Here is a 26,657-nt window from a genome sequence, read left to right as displayed (position 1 = left end):
TTTGACTCTTTAGGGATGCCTGGGGTTATGGTGGAGATCATGGGGGCTGGAGCCCTCCCAACTACCCGTCCATATCGACCTGGCCAGCTCCACGAGTCAAAAGCAGGCAGAGTGGAAATGGTTTGAGCCTTCCTCACACAGGAAGGGTACCTCTCCTCTGAGGACCAACTGACAAAGAAGGAGTTGTCAGGCTGGAGCGATTTCAGTTAGCCAGGTCAGATCACCCGACAAGGCTGTCAAACACTAGAAAAGGACTGTTTGTGTCCCACTTACCTGACTATTCACACGGAATGGTGAGCATGGCGGCTCTTCCTGTCTAAAACAGGAAGTGAGACTGTCCAGCCTCTGAGAGTGAGTTGCTTTTTCCTCTAAATAGAATACAAGTTAGAGAGGGCACATCTCACCTCCAGGTGACACAATATAACACAACTGGGATGAATATGAGTAACACCAAACACTTGTATCACACTCTACGACTTTATATGCTGAGACTTAAAAGTGCCAGGTACATGGGGAAGAATTTTTCTCTTCATTTGATGAGGAAGATGCTCACAGAAGTTAAGCAACGTGTCTGAAATCTCCCAGCTTCTAAGAGAGCAGCATCAGGTTGAACCTAGGTTCCCTGCCACTTCCCAGCCGTGACCAGTGAGTGACGTCCACTCTCCCATGTCCACTGACCCCAGGAAAAGATACCGGAGTGGGGGTGGGCGCAGAAGGAAGGTATGTGGACTTTGATCAAGCGGCTGGATAAAGACAGGGTGGGGCCAGAAATAAGGAGAAGCTGGGATTTTTCAGCTGCAGGCTTGAAAGGAATGTGGAGCCACAGGAACCAGGATGACTCGCTGATTCTCATACCCACCTTCCTCTGGAAAACATCAGGAAATTGCTGTTCAGGCTTTGGACCTTCAAATGGGCCACCCCTGCCTCCTCCTCAGCCTCTTCCTGATGCCCTCCCCCCACACCGGAGACCAGCTCCTGACTCCCAGCCACGGCACACTGCAGCGCATCTCCAGTCTGCAGGGCGGGCAGGGGGAGGATGAAAGGCCACTGTTAGGAAGAGCCAGTGACGACACAGCCATGGTTTTCATTTGCTAAAAGACTGTGCCAGACAGTGCATACACATTCATCATTTATTCATTCTATAGCTCTATGTGCCAGAAAGGACTTAAGGCACACCTCATCACTTATTCATACAGTAAGCCCTCACTTAGCATTGTCAAATAGGTTCTTGGAAACTGTGGCTTTAAGCAAAATGACATATAACAAAACCAGTTTTACCATGGGCTGATTGACAGAAACAAGAGTAAAGCTCTTAGGGCATATTTCTGGTCACAAAACATCACCAAACTTCTAGTTAAGGACCCAAAACATTTCTAATATTAAACATTGAACTAAATGTGAGCTACGCATACATTTTAGAAAGATTCACAAAAACAAGTAGGAATTATTTTTCAACCTGCTTATTCCAGTTCAGGGTCACAGGTGGCTTCACCCCAGCAGCTCGGGGTGCGAGGTGGGACCCACCCTGGACAGGATGCCCTTCCTTCGCAGGGAGCACCCCCCGCCTAGCCACTCACTCAGACTGGGACCATGCAGACATGCCAGCGCACCTCCTGCACATCTTTGAGATGTGGGAGGGCACTGGGGTAGCCAGAGAGAACCCACACAGACACGGGGGAACGTGCAAACTCCATACAGTGGCCCCAGCTGCGGACTGATTTTTTTTCTCGTCAACATTATAATTAAATGACATTGAATAAAATGGCATTATTCAAGGACCTGCTGTACACTTACATCGTTTCATTCAATCCTTGTTCACTCACTTCCTCATGCATTCATCATTCATTCATTCATTCATTCATTCATTCAACAAATTGTCTTTACTGCAAAGGCCATTGATCTCAAGTAGTGCTTCTTTCCTTAGGTGATTAAATAGGGCTCCTGGGCCAATTCTGGATGTGACCCAGAATTCGAGAACTGCACGACTGCAGCCCTCAGACAACGGCTGGCCCCAATGCCTCATTTTTCAGATGAGGAGGTGGTCAGTAGCCACCTACGGTTGAGGCCACATGGAAAGAGAAGCCCCATCTTGGGCTCGCAGTCCAGTGTATGAGGAAGCCAAAGACACTGTGAAAGGAAGCCAAGACTACCAGAGGCTGGTCTACGTGGCAAGGAACCAGGTCTCAGCCTTGGGGTCTGAAGATCCAGGTTCCAGCCCCCGCTGTTGACTGCCTTTACCCAAATTCTTATGCCCTGGGCATCCCCGCTGGGATGTCCCACAAGTTCTTCAAAGTCATGTGTGAACCCAACTGTCTACCCACCTGCACGGGCCTCCCGTTCCAAAACTGCTCCACCTGCCCCATCCCAGAAGCCTGGGCATCTCGCCCACCTTCACCCCACATCCGGCCAACTGCCACGTTCTGGCGTTACCTCCCAAACGGCTCGTGAATTCCTCTGCCTCTCCCCATGCCTGCTGCCACCCACCACTCTGTGTGAGGCCCAGCTCCTCTGCAGCTGGGCTACTTTAGACAAGCGTCTCAGCCTCTCTGAACCGACCTCTACGCTGTCTCTGCACAGGCCTGCCTTTGGTGCACGGAGGACTAGGGGATGCGGGGAAGCACCTAGGTGAGTCTGGAGGCCGAGTCCCAGCTCCACCACAAAGCAGCCATGCTGATCCACACACGACCTTTCTGCCTTTATAATCTATGACTCTGATTTCCAAGGCTACAGACAGCTAATAATGATCTTCATTCCTTAATCATACTCTATGGCCCAGTGCTATGCTAAGTGCTTTATATAATTTAATCAACAGAACAATCCTGAGGCAGGTGCTATTCCCACTTTATAGATGAGGAAAATGAGGCATTGAAAAGCTAGGTAACTTGGCCCCTGATCACACCGCTAGTATGTGGAGAGTCAGGATTCAAACCCAGGTCTAAGCAAGCCCAAGCCCACCCATCTGATCTACTTTCTCTTGCTGGTGTAGGAACTTTAGGTAACTGGGAGCACCCAGAGCCTCCCATTCCCTGACAACAACTCCCTTTACTCATGGGAGGATTATGAACCTACTTCCTCCTCTCTGGGCAGATGGAATAAAGATCCTGCGAGTTGGCTGCAGCTGCTGAATGCCCCGCATTCCTCGAGCGGTACCAGGCAGAGTTCAGCTGTGCCTGCCCCCTTACAAGAGCTGGTGGCTGCTCGGCACTGCCACTGGACCTGGACCAAGTCACTGGGAAATGGCCCAAGCTGGGTGCACACTCTGGGTCTGGGACCTTGGGCTCCTGACATGGCCTGTCTCCCAGCAAAGTGAGAAGAGTGCCGAGAGGCTGTGTCAGACACAGCACACCTTGATAGGGCAGGATTTTTATACTGGAGACAGGAGACTCTGGTGTTCAAGTCAAACCAAGTTAACCCCAGGGGCTGCTCAGGTGGGTCTGAATTCCTGAGCCAAACGTCAGGAACAGTGGTGGGTACAGCAGAAGAGATGCTGCTAGATAGGCCATTCTTTAGGAGGCCAGGGAACCAGAGTAGACAGGCCCAGTGGGGGGTAAGGAAGCCTGGCTGGCACTGGCCTGGCCATCAAAACACTTGGCAGGATCCCAACTCTGCCATTCATTAGGATCCAGGAAGGTAAGAAATGAAGTACTTGGAAAGCTACCAAGAGTCCTATGAATGTTTGGACCGACTATTCGGAGGCTGCTTGTGTTTTTCCTTCCTTTGGGAGGCGGGGCTGAGTTGTAGGATGGTGTTCCAGAAGGCACAGGCCTCAGAACCGGGCTGACCCTGGTTCAGCCTCGGCTCCTCTTCTGCTCTGGTCACTTGGACAAGTCCTGTAACCTCCCTGGTGACAAGTGGCAACCCCCCTCACTTAGACTCAGTCACAGTCCTTACAGTCAGTCACCTACAGGGCACTCTGTGGCCCGGAGCCTCACCCCTCTGGTGTCCCCTCCTCCCTTCCCCCTTGCTCCCTCTGACCTTTCCGCTACAGTCTCTCAACACACGGAATGTGCTCTGGCCTCAGGGCCTTTGCACTTGGTCTCCTCTTCCTGGAACCTCCCCAGGTTTCACAACGCTGCCCCCTCCCTCCCTTTAGGCCTCTGCCCAAATTCTACCAAACGGCACTCTTTTCTGTCCTATTCGAAAGGGTAACTCCTACCCTTGATTTTTCTCCATAACACTAATCTCCATCCAACATATGAAATATGGTTTAGCACCAGGCTCAACCCATTAAAATTAAAGCCCATGAAGACAGGGATTTTCTTTTATCCACTTCCATTTCCTCCTGCCCTGTCGCACCTGGCAGGCTCTTATAGGAAAAGGACCCAACCACTGGGCACGAAATACTACAACGGCCTGATGTGGAGGAGGCACTGTATCAGTCCCTAGGGCTGCCTAACTAGTCACCACGAACTTGGTGGCTTAAAACGGAAACTTATTCTCATGGTTCTGGAGGCCGACAGCCCAAAATCAAGGCGTCAGCTCTAGGGCAGACCCCTTCCTGCCTCTTCCAGCTCCCTGGTTCTGGGTGTTCCTCAGCTTGTGGCTGCGTAACCCTAATCTCTGCTTCTGTCTTCACGTGGCCTTCTCCTCCTCCGTCTCTCTGTGTGTCTTATAATGACACTAGTCACTGTACTTAGAGGCCACCTGGATATCCAGGATGATCTTGAGATACTTAACCTACACCTGTGAAAACCTTTTTCCAAGTGTCACATTGACAGGATCCCTTATTACCAGAACTCAAGAGAGACCAGTCACAGCAGGAGAGCACAAAGTCTAGTGTGAGAGTTCATAGCACCCTGTCATCGGGAGGGAGGGACGGCCTCACCAGCCCTGTCCCCCCGAGTTACAGGAAATACCCCTTCACTTTAGGGCTCATATACACACCACGCAGATTTTCATGGGTTACCTACTGCTGTTTCACCTTTCAGCCATTCTTAAGGTAGGACTTTCTAAAATAAAAACACAAGTTTGGGAAACAAAAGACCTGACTTCACTACTTATTACTTTGACCTTGGATGAGCTATTTAATTACTCACCCATGTAATTAATAAACTTTCCTCACTTTCCTCAATAAAGTCAGGACACCAAGCTCACCATTCCCCAGAGACAGTGAGATAACGCACGCACTGTGTGCAGACGTGAGGGCTTCCTCCTGACTACAAAGTTTCTACAGCTCCAAGAACGTTTCACCTTGGCTGAGGAGGTCGGGTGAGACCCTGAGACAACCGGCTTCAGTCAAGTTTTCAATTTTCTTAGACGTGCATTGTCTGTGCTTTGTTGGAAAAGTTTTAAAAGTGGCTGATAAGAAATAGTCTGGGCTGCTGGATGTTGAGGTACGGAAGATGCCGCCTCAGAGAAGTCCCCAAGATGGCAGAGCTCATGTGGTGTCTAAGGGAGGGATGGCAGTGAGAATGAAAAACAGACACAATTCAGCTGTGACTGGCCATGGAGGTGCCAGGACGCACGCAGCGGCACCACACTCACGGGGGGGCAAGAGGCTGCACACCCCATAAACCAGAATTTTCAGTGCGAGGAGACAAACACCGGGCAACAGACAACAGAAGGGAAACGTAGTCGTTTGGAGAGAACTGTTGGCCTTTGTATAACTTGATCAAGGCACTTAATCCCCCAAATCCATTTCCTCAACAAAATGGGGACACTACTGCTGGAGCCGGGCTGCAGGGGTAAGCGGCGTGCGTGGGTTCCTCTCAGTGTGGCTCCTGCCAGGGGGGGTACTCGGCAGCACTTCCGCTAACATGCATGCAAACCATGGCAGGTCGTTTAATGCTCACAGGGTTCTTGTGAGGTGCGAATAAAATACTGAATGTGCAAACGTCCTGTAAACTCTACGGTACTTTAAGGACACAGGGATTAAATAATTCAATTTAAACATCAACAACTGAGGCATCGAGAGAAAATATCATGACACGTGGACCATCACCTATTGTCGCCCTGTCCAAGATGCTCCCCAACAACAATGAGACGACAAATCTGGCTCCAAAGAAGATCCTTTACTGAGACCTACTTAACACATCTGTCCTTGATTCAAATAAATTTCAATTCAGCTGACTGGCTGATGACTGAAATAGGTAAAGGCTTCACTGTGGCAAAATGACGTCAAAATAGGTTCCTGGCTAATGCAGGTGTGAATGTACTCAGGGTCTCTGTCCCATCTTCTTCAGAGTTCGATTGAGCTAGAAGGAAAAGAAAAGCAAAGTCAGATAGGGGGTTTCGCCAAACCTTTTCCCATGGTTTGCGCGATGACCAGATCAAAAACTTCCAGGCCGGCCCTCTGAAGTCAGGGAGGAGTGCTTCTGATGTGAGCAGGGGTGGCTACTCAGTGGGTAAAGCCCCATTGGGGCCTCCATTAGGTCCTCCACCCATCATTCACAGGAGCCCTCACAATCCATGCAGACAGCTCTACCTGTCCTTCACACTCGACGAACAAATCCTATACTGCTGTGTCCGTTTCACACACAGGAAGGGACTCAGAGTGGCTCAGACATGCCAGGGCTGTATTACCACCCCGCAAGAGGAGCCCAGCGGTGTGAACCACAGGAGAGTGGTGACCTCTGCTGGAGGACTCAAAGCACCAGGACACAGTGGCTCCAGCTATGGCCACAAAGAAAGACCTACGCCCTAGTAGTGTTTGGCTTGACCCACAAGACCTCTCCTAGGGCAAGATATGGAATGCATTGAATCTGTCAAAACAGAGCTCCCTGTCTTCTGCCTGTAGGAACTGGCCAAACCTGTCTAAGTTGCAGAATAACTGCCAAATGGGGAGGGACGGGTGAGAGAAGGCAGTGAATCCACCCATATTAGGAAATGCCAGAGAGGGAGAGGAGGATCACTGGCCACCCGCAAAGGGAGATCTTGGAAAGAGATGCCCCAGAGAAGGCTGACATAGCAACTTCTATAGGCCCAGCCCCACCTCCCAAACCCCAAGCGGCCAGCCAGTCTAGCTCAGAAACTTAAAAGGGTCAATTTCAGGCCTTCCTGAAAATAAAAATGAAAAAACAAAACAAAAAAAAAAAGGTAAAACTCCCCACACAGTCCCTAACCTCTGTCCCCGGCCTGCACACCTCTCTCAGGCCTCTCACCTCCTCGAATTTGTGAATCTGCCGGATGAAGAAATCCCCATAGCGCCTGGCGACCTTGGTGTCTGCGATGTGAATCATGTCCTGTGGAAACAAGAGTCACAGGAAAGCAGTGAGGTGGAGTCACGTGTGGATTTATGATGCTAAGTACAAGATAAACACCTGAATAACTTTTCCAGTTAATAGCAGCTCTTTCTTTCAAGATGATTTTTATTTTCTTCTTGTTCACTCATTTATTTTCATTTTGTAGTCTTTTTCAATAAACATGAATCTTTTGCCAATAAAAACATTTAAAACAGCAGTTTATTCTCATATGCTATTGACTAGATTCCAAATTAGCCCAGATTTTAAATTGTTTTTTAGCTCAAAATATTTTGTTGAATGCCATTTTAATTGTAAATTCCCACATAACCTAGGTTAAGACCGAAGAACTTTCTGAATCTTTGAAAGGATTTTTTCAAGTCAAGGATGAAATAAGACATGCCAAAAAAAGCATTTGCCAGAGATGAACCTGAACCAGAAAGACAATGAAAACAAAAACATGCAGTTAAAAACTTTTTCAAGTAGGGACTTTGAATCATACTATTATTAATTTCACCTGATTTAATTTTACAGCAAAATTTTTTCAGTTATAACCAAGTTACTAACTCAGGAGAAGTGTTTTACTAAGGACCATCCGCATGGTTGGGACTGGTTCTGCCAGGTCCCTAAGAGACAACAGGTATAGCAGGTTCCTGACACTGCCAAAGAATGCGCACGTGGGCCACTGGGAATACATGCAGCAAGGGCTTTAGGTAGTTGACATGATCCCTCAGGGGACAATTTTGTTTAATTTTTAAAAGCATGATTTAAAACAACACTAAAAAACTTCCACTATTGGTGTGTTTCTACTTTCAATGAGTCTGTTCAAGTCAGGGATAGCTAAATTCTGACGAATATCAAGCCTTTCAAAAGCCATAAAGTCTAAATGAGAGCACTTGGTTTAACAGGATGGGCTTTCAAAAACAAACTGACCCGGCAACCAGGTATATACCCAAGAACATCTTCACACAAACACTTGCATGCAAATATTCACAGCAGAGTTATCCACAATAGCCAAAAGGTGAATATTCGCCAAATAATCACTAAACGAAATGAGATGTAGCAATACAGTAGAATATTATTCAGCTATAAAAAGGAATAAAGTACTGATACATGCTACAGCTTGGATAAACTTGAAAACATGCTTGCTGAAAAAAATCAAATACAAAAAGCCACATGTTTTATGATTCCGTTTATATGAAATGTCAGGAATAGACAAATCCTCAGAGACAAAACGCAGATTACTGGTCTGCCAGGGATTGGGGCAAGGAGAGAATTAGGAATGACTACTAATGAGCAGGGAGTTTCTTTTCGGGATGACAAAAATGTGGAATTAAATAGTGGAGATGACTGTACAACACTGTTAATCTACTAACAGGAAAGTGTACCCTTTAAAATGGTAGTCTGTTGTGCAAATTACATCTAAAAGACTGTCATATGTTTAGACCAACACTTTTTGAAGACAATTAAAAATGCAGGATACATTATTTTTTAAAATCTCCTTATAGCATCAAAGAGCTGAAAAGAGAATAAAGAACTATTTAAGAGAAAACAGAAACTATTCTAAGCAAAACAAAGAAGCCCCACCTCTGTTGAGGGTACCTGCTAATCCTAGCCATCTTGGGCTGAGGGGACAAACCAAGGCCAGGCTGGTCCAAAAGAAGACCCTCCTTGTGACACTGAGATCCTGAACAGCTCTGCCCTTGAGCTAATGTTAAACCAGAAGAGAACTGCGATCCCATTCCTTACATCAAGCCATGCTCACCAAGTCGGGGGAAGGGAATACAAGAAAAAGACCCATCCCTGAGATGTTATAAACACAAGCTGATTCTTTGGACAGTCTGGAGCCGGGGCTGGTCCAGGAGACCTCAGGCTCCAAGCTCAGTCTATGGTGGTCCCAGATCAATAATATCCCCAGGTACCTTGAAGAGGCAAAAGGAAATCCCCTCTAGGGAAATGAACATTAAATCTAGCCTTCAAAGACCATGACAAAGAGTTTTTAAAGAACAATGACTATGTAGTAAAATACAACCAAGTACGGAAGAAAACTCTGCATCATGAGTGAAAAAAAAAATCAGAGAAAGCAAGAAATAGAGCTGAAGAAATTAATTAGGGATAGCATGCTCAAACAAAAATTATCCAGAATAAAGGAGAAAAAGATGGAAGATGGGTTTAAGAGACATGGAGGACGGAGTGAGGTCTACATACATTAAATATGAATTTCAGAAGGAGAAGAATAGAGCAGAAACAATATCTAAGAAATACTGGCTAAGAATATTCTAGAAGAGATGAAGGATACCAGTCCACTGACTGGTATAAGTCCTCATCAGGGTTCCCAGTGTGTCTGAATACGTTTCCTTTACTTGTGAGGGTATGTACAAGGGAGAAACAAAAAGGGGAGGTGATATTTCAGGGAAAGAACAATTCTAGGAGTCGAGCATATTTTAAGTCTGGAAAATCTCACTTAACGAAACAAATTATTTCTTCTAAAAATCTCATTAGGATAATTAAAATGTCCAATTTGAACTTAAAATCCCAACAGTGAAAACTAACACTGTTCCTCAACCCACTTCTCCTCCAGAGAGGACATCGCCGCTACACTGATTGTGCATCCTTCCAGAAAGAACTCTGCATACACAGCGTATATATCACTTAAAAAAAACTTAAATGAAGCATTGACAACCACTCCATAAAGTCTTAAGTGTACTTTTTGTAATAGCCAAAAACCACCCAAATGTGCATTAGCAATAAGAATGAAAAAACCGCAGTCAATAATTACAGGTATCAGACTATCACAGACTACGAAGCATGAATGAACTACAGCTGCACACAACACTGGGTGGTGACTCTCTCAGGTAAATGCTGAGTGAAAGAAGCCGGATACAAAAAGAGCACATACCGTACGATCCCACTATAAGAAGTTCAAATCAGGTAGCGCCCATCTAGGGCCGAACGAGCCAGGACAATGGCTTTCCATTTGCTCAAGGACTTCCAGCAGTCTACCGAGCACCTGCCCCTTCTTTTCCAGCCTCCTCAGGTCATTCTAGCCACACTGCAGCAAGGTCTCCCAAACACACTGGGCTCACTCCTGCCCCAGGGCCTTTGCTCTAACTGCTCCCCCTCTGCCTGGCATGCTCTTTGCCCAAAGATTTGCTTGGCTAATTTCCTCACCTCCTTCCATCTCACTATCTCAACAAAGCCTACGCGGGTCTCCTCATTTATTACTGTGGCTGGTACCACCACTGCCCTGACTCTAACGCTTGGCAACTCCTTAACCACCACGTGGTTTGCTTAATTATCATGCTTATTGCCAAGTTTTTTACTCTAGAATATCACCAAAAAGGCAGAAATCTCTGTTAATTTTATTCACCAGTATATCCCAAATGCTCAGAACAGTGACTAGAAGACAGTGAGAGCTTAATAAATATTTACTGCCGAATGAACAGAGAGTGCCCCAGAGAACCTGGCCCAAGGGGCAGCCATACCTTATCGATGTAGAAGTCAACCTCAGAGGCTGACTGAAATTCACCGTCCAGAGCGGAGATGCCGCTGGTCCACACCAGGTTCTTCATTTTGTGTTTGAAGACAAGAAGCTGGATACGGAACTCCTGCTCTGTGAGGTCCAGGAAGCCGGCCAACTTGGCCACAGGCATGGTGGTGTAGAGCTTGAGGAAGCTGCGGATGGTGGAGAGCTGAGCCTGCTGCTGCACTTCATCAGAAAACACCTTCAGCTGCTGCAAGAAGGGCTCCTTGTGGTAGTTGGGGTGCACATTGTCATAGTTGGGCACTACGGGTGACAAAAATTTGGGGCAGGAATAGCTGAAAAGTTCCTCGTAGACCTGTGGGTCTCCCTTCTGCATGCGTAGCATCTTATCTCCGTATTTCTCCCGAAGCTGGAGGTGAATGCTCTCGTCAATACGCATGGGGTACATGGTGAGGGCGATGGCCAGCAACGCGTGCATCTGCTCATTCTGCTTGTTAATCTGGGGGAGGAGAGATTGGTGCGGGGACCAATGAAATGGACTTTCCAAGGTCCCCACTGCCAACGTGGCCCCACCACCCTCCCACGTGTTCTGCACAGATCTTTGACTTCTCCCTTTGTCTTACGCCAGTTAAGTTTCCCCACGTCTCTCCCATCCCTCCCTCTAGCTCTATTCAATTCCCGCCTAGTGCCAGGTCCTCCTTAGTTGTCTCCTGGACTCTTTACTGGTCTCTCCAGCTTGCCACACACATCACTGGCAGGTCAATCTTCCCACACTAGTTATGATCAGCTCACCCCGAAAACCTTGATGGTGCCTCAATGCCTATAAAGACTAAATACTTTAGCTGGGTAACAAAGGTTACCCCTGAATCTAACACCCCAATTTGAATACTCTCTTGCCCTCCTGCCAAAATGGTTTACTGTGCAGCTACATTACCACACTTCCAAGTCAACAGCTTTACTCCACCTCCAAGTATCCCCCAATTCTATGCATGTCTTGGACCTTCCTTCTCCACTGTCTTGAGGACAATACCCAGAGCCTAGAGAACACTAGCAAACTATTGCTAAATAAACAACTCTAGGGACTGCTGGGGGACAGTGCCAGCTAAAAGATACTCTCCTTGTTGTCAAGGTGTAACAGACAAAAGAAACTCTTATTAGAGTAGACCAGCCATTAAAAAATTGTTGTGTTGAAAAGGCATACAAAAAAGCAAAAATTTGGATGGCGTTTACCAAAAACTGCTGGCACATGTGCCAAAGGAGTCAGGTAGTCGGAGGCCCCTTACCATCTCATACTTGTACGTGGTCCTCTGAAACATGCTCTTGGTCCTCTGAATGTAGAGGAGGATGTTGGCAAAGACCCGGATGGCATCCTGGTAGCGACGCATCATCAAATAAGCAAAACCAACGTAATAGTATGTGGTGACCTGGCACTCGGGCACACGAGAGTACATGCTCTGCGGAAAGAGACAGAAGCAGCATTCATGAGGCCCAAGACCAATTCCCCCCGATGGGATCTGAAAGTTGGTGGAGCCTAGTGTCAGCTGAGGCGGAAGCACTGAGAGCTCCCTGAACGACCCAGAATAGCTCTGGCTCCAGAGTCACAGGCTCTGAGCACAGACTGTACCATTCACCAATTAAGTCAAGTGATGTGAGGCAACTAGAATGGTAAAATCTGCCATCATCATTTTGAAATCAGAATCAAAAGACTACTGAATATTTTAAGTGTTAAGCATCAAAGAGAAACCACCTTGTCCAGGTTCAGATTTTCACCTGAGTGGTTTCCCAGTTCTCAACTTTCAGCTAACCCGGGAAAGAGTCCTCTCTCACCTCCCCAATATTTGTCGTAATAGATGTTTCTCTTAAAGCAGATGGATTTTATGGCGCTGGGAAGATAGGCAGAAGAAACAAGTAATTACCTTCTTGTTCAGTTCGATATTCTCTAGCACCTTGATGGCCTGGTAGTAATCCCCCAACAGTGAGTGCAGACGAAGAAGCCCCACCAGACTGAAGTAGCCAAGCATCTTGTAGAGGGAGTGCCGGCCATACTCCCCAGCCACACTTTCGGGGTCACCTGAGAGAGAGAGACACTGTACGCTTCAGGATGGCAAGCCTGACCCTTGTCGCTCAGTGAACTCTTCACCCACTGCCAGCCTGTACAGCTTCCCGTAACAGAAAATAGTTCTGCCTTCAAAGGAACTCCAAGACACAGCATGCCTGGCCTTATGCTAGTCTTAAATTTACCGAAGTTGGGTACAACATAGCAGTTCTTTTATTTTTTTGGTTCCAAAACACTTGCAAACATGAGAGGGTTCCTCTCATCAGTAAGTTACTCACCAAGGCCCCTCCTTTCGAGAAGTCCACGAGGTCAAAGCTATTTTCCTAATAACACTAAGATGCTCCTTGCCTTTCCCACTGAGTTGAAATTTGCACAACGATACAAAAACAATGCTAGGCAAAACTACTGACAACTTGGCATAAATCAGGCGGCGGCACAGCTATACTGGCCATCACTGTACCATTACACACCTGCAGTAAAAGAATTAGCCACTTTTTTCCCCCGCAAAATACTATTTTTCCTTGAAAGAACGATGGACATACAAACTAGGGTTATTTAGATTTGAGTACTTAGCAGACATTTTCTCAAACATGAATGAAGCTAGCCTGTTTCAATGAAAGCACCTGATGGTGTTCACTGCCAAGGAAAAATTTCAGTTTTTAAGCAAAAATTAGAATTTTATAAAACTTGTAAATGTCCCTATGAGCTCAACAGCTTCCAAATCAAATACTTATCTGATAAGATTGATGGCAAAAGTAACCTATGATTTTAATTAAATTGTATTAAAAATGTGTCCACATTTAGGAAATCTTTACAACTTAATGAACCATTATTTTACAAAATCATAAATGTGTCAAAGACCCATTCAAGCTGCAGGAGACCAATATACTTTAATGTAATAAAGTAAAAGTTCACTGCTATGGTTTCAGATTCTTCACTGCAACTACCCTGAAGGACACCACCACTTGTCAAGTTTGGGTGCGTTATCAAAGACCACCAGTACTACCTGAAGAGGCTGTTTGTTAAAAAAAATTCCTTTTTCCCCAACTACGTATCTTTGTGAGGCCAGATTTCCCTTATAGACGCCAAATGACACAGCGCACTGCCAACAGATTGAAAGCAGAAGCAGAAATAAGAATCCACTCTTCTAAAAGCCAGACACTAGAGAGATTTGCAAAAATGCCACTCTTCTCATTGAAGAAAAAATTTTTATATAAACTTTGTGATTCTCAATCTTTTAAGAGTGTAAAGCAGTCATGACACCAAAAAGTTAGAAAAGCGCTTCATCTAAACAAAGGCCCTGGAGACACAGTGGAGTGTTTACAAAGGCGCATCTCAGAAGTGCCGCTTCAGTCTGTCTGTCAGCCAACAACTGCCACGCTCAGGAGCCAAGCTCAGCGCTCGGCTACTGTTCACACCCAAAAGCAAAGACAAACAACAGCCCAGGACCGAGGAGAGTCTCAGTGACCCCTCCGCGCTTCCTGCGGGCTTTGATCACTCAGAACAGATGGCAGGCAGCACTCACCTCCGCTCGTGTACACCTCCAACTGCCGGTTGATGTTGGACTTGTCTACCAGGGAGTGAAGGACATTGAGGACACTGTGAACATTCCAGATTTTGGGATTGGAACGAAGGAAGTCAATCTCCTCTTCCGACTTCTTGGCAGTCTTACAGCGGTACTGACTAAATGACTGAAACTGTTGAGGAAGAAGGGAAAGAGGCAGCAGTGGCATAAAACCCACAGTGACAGGCCAGGTGCTAAAGATGAAGCGACGGCCAGGGCTCTGGGCTGGGGAAAGGCAGGGGGAGGCTACTGCTCCTCACGCCAAACCGCTCTGGAGTCAAACACAGCCTAAAATCGCTTGTTATCTCTGGGCTTCAATGCAGTTAACCTGGACCAGAACCAGGTGGTTTGTGACAGATCTCTATCCACATGGCTTTGACGGGTTCAGGACTATGAACGCAGTGAGATGGGGTAGGCATCTGTTACATGCATCTTTCCTACCAGAGGTGACCATCAATTTACCTGCAATAGGAACCCAGTCTAAGTCACCTCTGTACCAACCACAGAGCCTGGCTAAGTGTAAAGAACACACAGGGGACATGCCACAGTATTTGTCTGGGGCAGTGGTTCTATCTGGGACCAGTACTGGGCTGGCTCCATCTGTCATCCAGAGAATAGCACAGGAGACCTACCTACTCAATCAGAATTTCTGAAAGCTCCCTGGTTGATTCTGGTTGGGAATCTAGTGACCTAGAAAGGCTCTAGGTCTTAGATGACCTCAGATTGTTCAACTCTAAAATATTATCTTCCTCTAAGAGTATGAGAAAAAGTTCCCAAAGTTATAATAAAGAATAGTATCCAGAATAATATAAGGAATTCTCTTAAGTTAATAACTACAAGATAACCCAATAGAAAAATAGGCAAAGGATACTGATGATCACTTCAAAGAAAACCAGGATTGGTTAATTAACAGGGAAAATGGTCAATCTTTTTAGTTATTAGAGGAATGTAAATTAAAATGAGATTGCCATTTCTTTCCCATCAAATGGACAGAAATTAGATCAATAAAAACCAGAGTAAAAAGCTTGCTCTCAAAAGCAAGTCGTAGTAGTATAATCTGATACAGCCTTTTGGGAGGGCAATGTATTACTATTTAAAAATTCAAAGTGACTGAAATGGTCTATATCTTGATTGTGGTTGTTATACACTTGTCAAATCTTATCAATTACACACTTAAAATTGGTATGCCTCTATAAAGTTGATTTTTAAAAATTTAAAAAGCAAACATCCTTCAACCAATGATTCTACTTTCTGTGATCCCTAGAGACATACCTAGGTGTAACACATTTGCTGTTTGTAATAGTGAAAATCGAAAACCCAAATGTTCACCACCGAAAGTGGTATATCCCTATCACGTACACAGCACAAAAGGACAGGGCAGGTCTCTCTACAGACATGCTGTCATAGCAAATTACACAATATCATAAGATACCATTTTTTAAATGACATTTTTATATGTATGCATTTATGGAAATGCCTGAGAAACATTAACGTAGCGCTTTTTTCTAGACAATAATTGATGCCTCTACAGAGACAAGGAAGATTTTCACTTTATCTGTAGTTCAGAGGAAAAAAAGATTTTTTTAAAGCAGTATTAACATAATCGTATATTACTTATACCAATAAAAATAAACCAAAAAGTAGCAGGGAAGAGCCACTCACCCCATGTGGCATCTACCTGGCTGGGAGGAATCTCCACGCCCTCACTGGCAAGTCTTTGTTAGAAATGAGTGCCTTAAGCCCCTTAGGAAAAGAACACCCGCTAAACCCCAGGAATTATGACTGTCTTAAGAGGGATGAAGACTTTAGCACAGATGATCCTTCTCCACTTGCTGAAAGTCAACGAAACTGCCAAACCTTCTAAAATTTGACAATTAGAGACTGACACAAGCCAAGAAGCCAAAGAGGGCAAATAAGGCCAGTGAGGTGTGTGGCCTGGACTGCACAAAGGCACTGAAGCCTCACCTTGAGCAGGAAGCCTCTTTCTCAAAGAGCCTAAGAAAGGTTTGCACAGCTCACCAATTGCATCTGAACACTCTGTAGTCACAAAGCCTCTTTGATCTATGGAGCTCAAACAACATCTGTTATTAAGAAACTGATTCTCCCAAAATACCCAGTGAGAGCTATACTATCCCCATAAAACACACGGAAAAGACATTTTTCCAAATTCAATTATTGTTTTTTAATCTTTGTTTTATTTTAAAGAATAAAACTGGGCTAAAAGAGGGTAGTGAATAATGATGTTATTGACTGTCATAACAACCAGAAACACCTACTGAGTAATTATTCTGTGACAGGCACTGGGCTAAGCACTTCATACATAATCCCCCAGTAACCTTTCCAACAATCCCTGTTTTAGAGAAACCAAAGCACAAGGTGGTTAGTAATTTGTCCAAGGTGAACAAAAGAACCTGAACTTCTACCCCCGGGCCCCAAAGCTGCAGTACTTCACGACGAGCACGGTTCCCAGTGGAACCTCAGCTATAGCACTCTGAGCTGTGTAAGAGTTCGTTCTGATAAAAATGCTGCTTTATTCTGACCTAGCATGTACTTAAGTAACCACTACCACAATCGGGATTTAGAACATTTCTGTTTTACAGATAGGAAAGTGAGGCTCGGTGAGCTTGAATAGCATGCATGTCACTGTTACAGAGCTACCATCCCAGACTAGAATCCACTGCTACCTGGCCCCAAAGCCTGTGAGGCCTGTGTTCTTCCTGCCAGAGACCTCTAAAGGTCAGGTAAGAGCCTGGTAAGAGCTCAACCCTCCTGACTTCTAAGTTCTGGAGCTCTTCGGCCTCACTGACGTTTCAGAAAACCACAACGGGAGTCCTCCGCCATGCAGTACTTCACACTGCGATGCGCATACTTTTATACCCTGCATCTCTTTAACAAGGGTAACAGCTACTCCTTGCTTGGACCGGTTATTTCAACCTAGGCCAAGGGCTGACCAGATACCTGATAGATGAACTCATCGATGATATCCCAGAGCCACTGGTTGGGTAGTTCAAGGGGGGCGGGACCATCAGCATCTGTGCAAATCATAAAAAAGTCAGACTCAAAGCAATGACTATGCTCATTCGGTAAGGCTGCAGAACGCATTTTGTAATTTCTTAAAAGGACCGTGAATCACAAGACTCCTCCTCTTCCCACCTGCACATTAAATTCTGCTAAAAGGAACTAGAGGCCACTGCTAGTCCTCATCATAACCTCCCCAGCATGGTCAAACCCCGAACTCACTGAGAATGTAGTTGAAGAGATTGCAGTAGTTGTAATAGGATTCAAACCTCTGCTCCAAGGAAGGTCCCCCCTATAAAGAGAGCAGAGACGTCGAGACATAGACTTAATTTAAATATTTTTTACTCACGGCCTACCATGGCGGCTGAAAATAAATACATGAGAATTACGTCTGCTCAGGTGAGAGTGAAGACAGTAAGTGCCACAGCAGTTCAAAGGGGCGCTGAGTATCAGTCCACAATGGCCAGGTTTTTGGCAACAACCTTAACCAAATGTGAGAGAATGGGCATGCCAATCTGGCGAAACAATAAAACGACAGTAACAGTTACTCCTTGCTTGGGCCAAAAAACGGCCAAAGGCTGAGAAAGGAAAGCATTTCAAAAAAAAACAGAACTAACAAAGGCAAAGAGGTAAAACTGTGGCACTTGAACATTGGAGAGTAAGAGCAGACGATGCTACACTGGACGACACCGGGCCGGGAACGCTGAGGTCTTTCAGTGACAATTAGGAATCTAGGCCAGAAGGCCAGCAAATCCACCATCACCTGTTTTTGTAAATAAAAAATTTAATTGGAACACAGCCATGCCCACTAATTGTCTATGGCTGCTAGAAAGGCATAGTTCAACATAATAGACAAGAGACCATCATGGCCCTTGAGGCCTGAAATACTATCTGGCACCCTACATAGAAGGTTGCTAACCCCTAATCTAGACTTTATGAGATTATATAGTGCCTAATATAGTAAAGGCTCTTTCAATGAAAAACCTCCTCAAGGGGCTTAAAACTGATCACGTATGTGAAAAGTGCCCCATTTGGTACCTAGCACAGAGGTTACGGGGTTGTAAAATTCTGCTGAATCTTTTTATCTACAGACCAAAAGGAACAGGGACGTGGTGAAACCAGCTAAACTATGATTTTATGATAATGTTTTAAACTAGGGTAGCAGCAGTGGTGGCGGAGAGAAGTGGTTGGTTTCAAGAAGTTTGTTGAAGGTAGAGCCAAACAGGATTTGCCACAAACCTGGATGTCAAATAAAAGTCAAGAATGATGCCTAGGTTTTCAGTCCAAGTAACTGGGTGAATGGTGGTACTGTTTATTGAGATAATGAACACGGGATAAACAGGTTCAGAGAAAAAATAAGCGTTCAGTGTGGGGCATGTTAAGCTTGGGATAACTATCAAACAACCAAATGGAGATGATGTATAGTCGAATATAGAAGTCTGGATTTGGAGAAACTGGGGCTAAAGATAGAAATTTCTAAGTCATTGGTGTATATAATAGTACAGATGGAATTTTAATAGGCTTCAGGCAGTCCAAAAGTAAGGAATCAGTCCAAAAGTAAGGAATCAGGAAGAGAAGAATCGAAAAGTGACCAAAGTTGGGGTAGGATGGTAGAAAGAACACTCGTGTCACAATAGACAAGTCTGGGTTCAAGTTCTGTCATTTACTAACTGGGAAATTTGAGAAAAAGCAACCTCTCTACATCTCAGTTTGCCTACTTTGCAGGATCACTGCGAGGATTAGAGACATGTAGATGTGTGCCATGTGCCCAAGATTGTGCCTGGCACACAGTGACAGTTTTATGTACGTTTAAGAGGGAAGAGGCTCACTGGCGATGTTCTGAAAAGAAGAAAGGGCATCCCAAGCAGAGGCAGCAGAGGTGCCTGGGAACGCACTGGCAGCCTACAATCCAGTGCACGGCAATGAGTGCCCGGCCAGGAGAACTGGGGATGGAGAAATTAAACAGGATGTTCAGGCTATGCAGTGTTACGGTCTGTCTGGAACCGACACCCAACTTTCAATCATCCTGCTGCTAGTTCTTAAAAGCAAACATGCCAACATTCTTGGACACTGAACCAATATAACCTACTGACTGTGTTCCAGGGACAAATGACACAAAGTTTAAAAACGGCCAGCAACATTTAGATACTCACACTGACTTTGGCATATATGTGTCTATAGTACAATTCTTTGTACAAAATCAGGAAGACGGCATCTGAAAAAGATGGTAGAGGGGTGCTTTAGTAATCCACAAAACAACTAGGGTCTTCTGGCACTTTTAGCCCTTTGGGGGCAACAAAGGGATAACCGTGATATTAGACTAAAGAACATCTAAACTCTAATGCTTATAAGTTCCAAGAATACAAGTAACAAGAAAAGTCATTTCTTGAGAAAAGGAGACTACACTTCGGATGGTAAGCACACAGCAGAGTATACAGATGTCATACTATAAAGCTGTACACCTGAAATTTATATGTTATTAAATTAGATAATTAAATGAAGAAAATAAACTTCTCATTTTACTCTTTCAACTTCATCTTAATTTCATTCAAACCCATTTCTGTTCACCATTTAAAGGTCTGTGCTATCCAGTTGCTTAAATAGACCAGCACGTAAATAAATGGTAATAGCTCCATGAAAAGCAATATGATGCCATATAGCAAAACTGCAAACCATCTACAGCCATGCTACTCAGAACAAGCCCAATCCTGTCTGATCTAGGAAGCTAAGAAGGGTCGGGCCTGGTTAGTACTTGGATGGGAGACCACCTAGAAGACCAGGTGCTGTAGGCATAAAAAATAAAAAATAAGGGATTGTAAACTGACAAGGTCCTTGCAACCTCTGAAGTCAACCAAGGGTTGCCTTGCCTAAAAAATAAAAAAATAATAATAAAATAAAAAATAAAAAACCGCAAATACATGGGTAATCACTGACTTAGAAATCCTATTTTAAGGAATTTACACTGTTGATATAACCATTAAAAGGAAAGAAAAAAAAGAAGCTCTTTGAGTACTAACGGTGTGCGCAAAGAGTTAACATAGCAGACAGATAACATTTGCTATCCTTAGAAAGGCCTGCTAATAAAGTTAAGTTTTGGCTAGCACCTGGGACCTAAATTTCAGAAGGCTCTCCACCGCCCTGATGAGGGTGCTCTGCTGTGCTTAAACTGTATAAACGATATGGTTTACTCTGACCACCGCTTTTCCTTCTGGGAATCTGGAATTTTGGTCTATGCTAGGCAGAGGGTGTGCCTACATGACCAGCCCCCAATAAAGTCCCTGGACACCAAGTGTGTAGTAAGCTTCTCTGGTAGACAACTTTTCACACATGTCAGAATTCCTTGCTTGAGGAATTAAGCATATCCCGTATGACTACAGGGGAGTGAACTGTTAGAAGCCTGCACCTGGTCCCCACTGGACTTCACTGCATGAGCCTTTCCCTTTGCTGACTTCGCTCTGTATCCCTTTTACTGTAACTCTCAGGGCAGTGGAGACAGCTATACACTGAGTACTGAGTTCTACTAGCAAATCGTCAAAACTGGGGGTGGTCTTAGGAATCTTTGAGATGCAGAACACTCTCCCAAAACATAAGGAATTAAAAAATGGAAAGGGGCATTTAGTCCATGTAAAAAAGGAACAAGTTACAGCTGACCCTTGAACACGGTTTGAACTGTATAGACCACTCATACGTGGAATTTTTTCGGTAAATACCTATACTATTTGCAATTGCGGTCAGGAGTCTGCAGATGCAGAGGGCCGGCTGTAGGCACTGATCGGTGCCATTTTACACAGGGGACTTGAGCATCTATCTGTGCCTTCTGGTATTCGCAGGGGTTCCCTGAACCAACCCCAAAAGATACTGAGGAACAACTTAAGTTTGGGGGGAGTCAAAAGTAATATGCAGATTTGACTGTATCGGGGTGTCAGCACCCCTTCACTGCTTAGGGTCAACTGTATTCCTAATTTACTTATATATGCATAGAGTACTGTGGGATAAATAACAACAACACTAGATGGCTCCAGAAAGAGAAATCCAATATTTGGGAACAGAAGTGAGAGGGGGATTTTTATAAATATTTTATACTGAGTGCTATGAATCTTCACTCGCTTAACAATACATATTATGAGACTCCTAATGTTTTTAATATACACATTACATTCTTTAAAGGCAAGTAGGCTCTATAGCACACGCTCTACATTAAACAGAGCACATTTTCTGAGCAACATAGAGAACATTTCCTTCAGCGTTCTAAACATTTCAGAGTAATGAGGATGATACTAAGTGTTGAAAAAATGTTAGCTATAAAAAAAATGGAAGACCTGTACACTGAAAACTACAAAACATTGTTGAAATAAATTAAGACCTCAATAAATGGTAAGACATCCTGTGTCCATGAACTGGAGGACTTAATATTGTTAAGATGGTAGTATTTCCCCAAATTGATCTTCAAATTCAAAGAAATCCCTATTAAAATCCCAGCTGGTTACTTTGAAGAAGCTGACAAGCTGATCCTAAAATTTGTATGAAAATCCAAGGAACTCAAAAGAACCAAAACAATCTTAAAAAAGAAGAACAAAGTCGGAGGACTTAAACCTCCTGATTTCAAAACTTACTACAAAGCTATAGTAATCGAGACAGTGTGTAGCACAAGCATAATAATAGACAGATATAGATCAATGGAGTCAAATTTAAAGTCCAGATATAAACCCTTACATTTACATCACAACCAATTTTGACAACAGTACCAAGACAATCCAATGTGGAAAGACTGGTCTTTTAAAAAATCGGTGCTGAGACAGCTGGATATCCACATGCAAAAGAATGAAGTTGGATCCTCCTACTTTACAGCATATATAAAAGACACCAATAGAAAGTGAAAGGTGGGAGGTTAAGGAGCTCATTCCAAAGGCACTATAATGACCCTCAAAATACAAGTCAGGACAAAGAGCTTAATTTCAGCTTTCATCACGTATAAGAGATCTCTGTCCTCTTCATTTATTCAGTCATCACCCAATAAGGAACTCAGTTATTTACTAAGGATCTACTATGTACCAAGACCTGGGGAAATAAAATGGTGAACAAAACAGACACAGATCATCCTGACCTTTCCCGTGACTCTCAGTCACACAACACAGCTCACACCTACCGTTGCCAACCTGTGGAGCAATGGCTTCAGCCTCAGGCCAAGGTGTATTCTTGAAGAATCTTTCTGTCAGCTTCGTCCAGCTGAAAACCAAGCAAAAAAATTCTAGAACTCCAAAACAGAAAGGATCTGAGAGGTGTAACCCTCACATTTTATAGACAAGGACCCAGGCTCAGAAAGGGGAACATGTCACAGAGCTAGAACCAGCGCCTGAACCTTTCAAGTCTATAACTTTCCTACATCTCAGACAACTTTCTTAATACAGTAAAATGCTCCTTTTTACATCAGTTAGGCACCCACCAAGCTCTTCAGGATCATCTTCTGCCTGTACATCGTAAGCTCTTGGCCATATTTAACTGCTTGCTAGACCCTGATTTGAGAACCACCTTTTAGAACTCCCGTCTCCCTCCCTTAGCAATACTGTTTCCACTTCCTGGAGCACTGTGCCTCCTTTCCCTCTCCAAACACAGGCAAATCAGTTTGTTGCAGTCTGACACCACAAAGGACCTACCGCATCCAACCCAAACAGCTGCTGTCCAAGGTACATGACAATCCTACAAGAAGTTTATTGGTTTTCTTTCTCCTGATCCCTTCAGCAGCTACTTCAACTTTCCCCGGCTCTCAAGCCCCACCTCTCCCCCTTCTCCATTCTCTGTTCAACATAGAAATGCTCAAGTCCCCCTTCAAATCACAGAACAAAACACAAAAGTGTTTCAAAAACCCTGTAAGTCCTCTACACTGAACCAATTCCCCTTTGTCAACCTGCATTTATTGCCCCTCTGTCATCTGGCTCCTGCTTCTACCACTCCACTGAAACTGACTTTGCTAAGGTTACCGAGTACCTTATAAGTTGCCAAATTCAACTGACTCCTTTTTCACCTCAACCTTCTTAAAGCACATAAAAGTCTCTTCTCTCTTTGGTTCCTGGGACACTTCTCTCTGCTGATTTAGTACCTACTTTTTTTGCCCACACCCCCAAAGGACATATTTTCCAAAGTGCCAGCAATTCTTCTCACTATACATTCTCCTAGGGAAACCGCATACTTGACTTCAACTGCTATCTCTATTTCCCTGCACTGTCCAGTGAATTAATTTTAGTTAATTTAAATTAAAAAGTAATAATAATACTTAACTCAGTTATTAGAAAACTTACAACTTTTTCAATATATTTTATATTTGGAACAACTTCGGTATGTGCATCTACTTTTCCAATTATAAAAATTACGAAATCTAACGAGATCAAGTATTTCTATTGCAAACTGAGATGCACTACAAATGTAAAATATGGGATTTACAAGACTTAGTGTAAAGAAAAAGTAAAATAGCTCATTAGTATTTTAACACTAATTATGTGTGGAAATATTTTAGCCAAATGTATTAACAAAGATTAATTTCACCTGATTTTCTGTATTTTTTTTTTAGATGTGGCTGATGAAAAATTTTTTTAAGCACACAAGTGACCAGTAGTCTATTTCTCTTGGACAACATTGGTCTATACATTCCTAACCAGAAAGACCCAAGCAATGAAGGAAAAACAGATCAGGGATTAACTCTTATTCACTGATCCAACAAGCCTTTGGCTACTTGCTTTTTTCACCCATCCTTCCAAATGTTGCTTAAATGCTATCTCCTTGGTAAAGTCTTTCCTGACTATCCCTAGTAGGACCAACCTGTCTCAGTTCTAATGCCCATTACAGAAGGCCAGTCCCCTCAAAACCAGAAGCAACCTCTCAAAGCTTGGCTCATCCAGTTGTGCACTGACAAGTTACATAGTTTAGAAATGAAGCTCTGGTGTCAAGACTGTGCAGGTTCAAAACTCAGCACATCCACTTTATGTGATTTGTCCTTTCTGTGCTTTACTTCCTCATCTGTAAAATGAGGAAAACAACAGTACCTATTTCATGGGGTTACTCTGAAAGGTAAATGAATAAACACAGAAAAAGCACTCTAGACATCACTTGATTTGTACTGATCATACATACTAACTGCTATTCTAATTATTGATAGTGATGTTATCTTAGGCCTTGGACAAATTCTAGGGATACAGAGTCCAATAAAATAACATGTCCCTAGCCCAAGGAACCACAAAAACCACTTAGGCATTCTCTTTACAGAAAAATAATTAAACTGCACCCCTTCTTAGGGGTTGTATCACTAAATCTGTCCGATCCCAAAAGAGACCAATTCAGCCAGAGGCCGATACCTGTTCTCATAGATGTCCTGAATTTCATACACTTTTTGGTCAATGACATCGCTGGAGACACGACTGGCCTGCAGCTCATACACCTTCTGGTCAATCAAATCCGAAACGGTTTTGTGGAAATACTGGATGAAGTTTTTGATCACTTCGGGGATCACCTGATAGGTCTGCTGTTCATACTGACGTTCATAAGCCAGATCCTGCTTTGGATCTCCTAGAGGTAGGAGATAATCAATACTTTAAACATTCTTTCAGATACACATATGTAACATAACAAAAGTCCAAGGCCATCTCCCAAACTAAACTCAAAGCTAGAAAATCATATATAATTCCCTTTTAAACATTCGGAGATATAATCCTCAAGTCACTCCTAACTCCATCTCAGGTTTCTTCAGAACGCTCACCACTACTTTAAGTTACTTATTTATTACCTGTTGCCCCCACTAGAACCTAAAGTCTACAAGGGCAAGAACTTTGTCTGTCTTATACCCAGATGTACTCTCAGGACCTAAAAGAGTTGTGTGTATTGAAGGTGTGTGTGGAGGGGTGGGAGAGACTGTGGGGAGTAAGCAGCAGGTACTTAATATTTTTTGAATAACTGTCATTTTCTACCTATATGACTTGGTCCAAGTTACTAAACTTCTCTGTGCTGTTTTCTCATCTGTAGAGACATTAATTTACATTCTTTACAGAACTGTTTTAGGGACTAAATGAATCACTTCACACAAAGTACCCAGAACAATGCATGGCATTTACTAAGTGCTAAGTCAAACCAAGTCACTATTACATTTCAGGAAAACTTAAAAATCTTCCAAAGGGCTTGGTTTGAATCACTTTAATTTTCTACAAGATTTTCTTCTTCAGCTAATAGTTTAAACGAGGAAATCACAGCTAGGATAGTAATCCTTCCCTTTGAGGTGGACCATGAAAAAGGCCTATTTATTAGGCTCTATACCACCCTCCTGCTGAGAGCTACCAACTGACGCCAACTCTAGACCATAATGAAGCAATTTGTACACAGGTGCCCTTCAGAGCTGTTCTGAGACATTAATAAAGGTGCCAATCCCTGAAAGTACCCAGCTACCCAGACAAACCTGTAGTCTCACCTGTGTGCATATCATAGTCGCCTGGGTAAGCGTAGGGATCATACGCAGCCTGTTAACAAAAGAAACAAAGTCAAGTACAGTCACCAATTTGTGAATCAAAAATGCTCGTCCTACGGCTTAAACGCCAAGCAGGACCCTAAAGATCCCAAGGTGAGTAAGACACAGTCCCTGCCTTTGAGGAGCTCGCATGCCTGTGAGAAAAAGAACAGGCAATGACAACACGACCTCGTGGGTGCTGTAAGGTAGAGCAAAGCAGAAGTGGCTGTGGCAATCGGCTGGGTTTGACAAGACTGAACCCGAACTATAAAATGCCTGTTACAGAAACACAGAACCCCATAACCTCCATCCCGGTTTTGGAAAAGGAGAGGAACATGGGACCGGACATAGGAAGTGGGCGGGCAGAAAGGACTGAAGTGTCTGGAGTGGTGGCAGCAGCATGAGGGCCGCGCACGCAAGGAGGCAGGCTGGAGCTGGTCGCGGCCCGCGGGGGCTCCCAGAGAGGGCCAGACACCGTGTAACCGCGGGGTCCAGCGTCCACAGAGCCCAGCCCCCGCTGCGGAGCTCAGCACTCGCTTAGGGGCAGGTTACCTCAGACTCGTAATCATCAGCGGGGTAAGACATGTCTGCGGCGCTCGCAAACACCGCGGAAGAGAGCGACGAGAGCAGCCCGCGCCTGCGTCATGAGGCCGGAAGTTCAGCCCCGCTCGGCCGACCTGGAAACCGGAAGCCTTTCCGGAGTGGAGGGCAATCTGAAGCAGCCACGTTAGGAAGGACGGAAAGACTAACACCTAAACATTTTTTTCTCCCCTTCAAAAAGAGACTTTACAAGGAAGGAGACTCTGTAGTACTTACATAAATTCAGAAATGAGGCCATGAAGTAGCTCGGAATAATAAAGGATGGACAAAGA

The 26,657-nt window shown here is 44.3% G+C and overlaps 1 protein-coding gene and 1 pseudogene across 2 annotated transcripts; one reads left to right on the top strand and one right to left on the bottom strand.

The window, feature by feature from the left end:
* Positions 1–5,990: 5,990 nt before the first annotated feature.
* On the bottom strand, positions 5,991–26,525 carry EIF3L (eukaryotic translation initiation factor 3 subunit L). Of its 2 annotated transcripts, XM_016161764.2 has the most exons (13): positions 26,338–26,525; positions 25,750–25,798; positions 24,647–24,857; positions 22,447–22,526; positions 19,454–19,515; positions 17,523–17,592; positions 17,241–17,314; positions 14,244–14,415; positions 12,579–12,733; positions 11,946–12,116; positions 10,664–11,161; positions 7,101–7,181; positions 5,991–6,194 (listed from the first exon to the last, which is right to left on the bottom strand). In XM_016161764.2, exons 1-13 carry the CDS (start codon positions 26,368–26,370, stop codon positions 6,156–6,158), a joined length of 1,695 nt encoding a protein of 564 aa, XP_016017250.1. In that variant the 5' UTR covers positions 26,371–26,525; the 3' UTR covers positions 5,991–6,155. The 2 variants fall into 2 exon arrangements, with proteins under 2 accessions (XP_016017250.1, XP_036093367.1); XM_036237474.1 differs by lacking the exons at positions 22,447–22,526; positions 25,750–25,798; positions 26,338–26,525 and having other exon boundaries at positions 24,647–24,725.
* LOC118614231 lies at positions 19,975–20,092 on the top strand (annotated as a pseudogene).
* Positions 26,526–26,657: the final 132 nt, after the last annotated feature.

This window comes from Rousettus aegyptiacus, unplaced genomic scaffold (genome assembly GCF_014176215.1).
Source record: "Rousettus aegyptiacus isolate mRouAeg1 unplaced genomic scaffold, mRouAeg1.p scaffold_m13_p_2, whole genome shotgun sequence".
In the NCBI taxonomy this organism is placed as follows: Eukaryota; Metazoa; Chordata; class Mammalia; order Chiroptera; family Pteropodidae; genus Rousettus; species Rousettus aegyptiacus.
Note: the sequence above shows the minus strand (reverse complement) of the source record. Positions and strands in the feature narration are given on the sequence as shown.

What these genes read in the sequence shown, in the direction of transcription:
- EIF3L (XM_016161764.2), bottom strand. Translation starts at nt 26,370, where the DNA reads ATGTCTTACCCCGCTGATGATTACGAGTCTGAG. An exon ending in CGACTATGATATGCACACAG is followed by an intron (nt 24,858 to 25,749) that starts GTGAGACTACAG and finishes TCCTACCTCTAG; the next exon opens with GAGATCCAAAGCAGGATCTG. An exon ending in CCACGTACAAGTATGAGATG is followed by an intron (nt 11,162 to 11,945) that starts GTAAGGGGCCTC and finishes CTCCTCCCCCAG; the next exon opens with ATTAACAAGCAGAATGAGCA.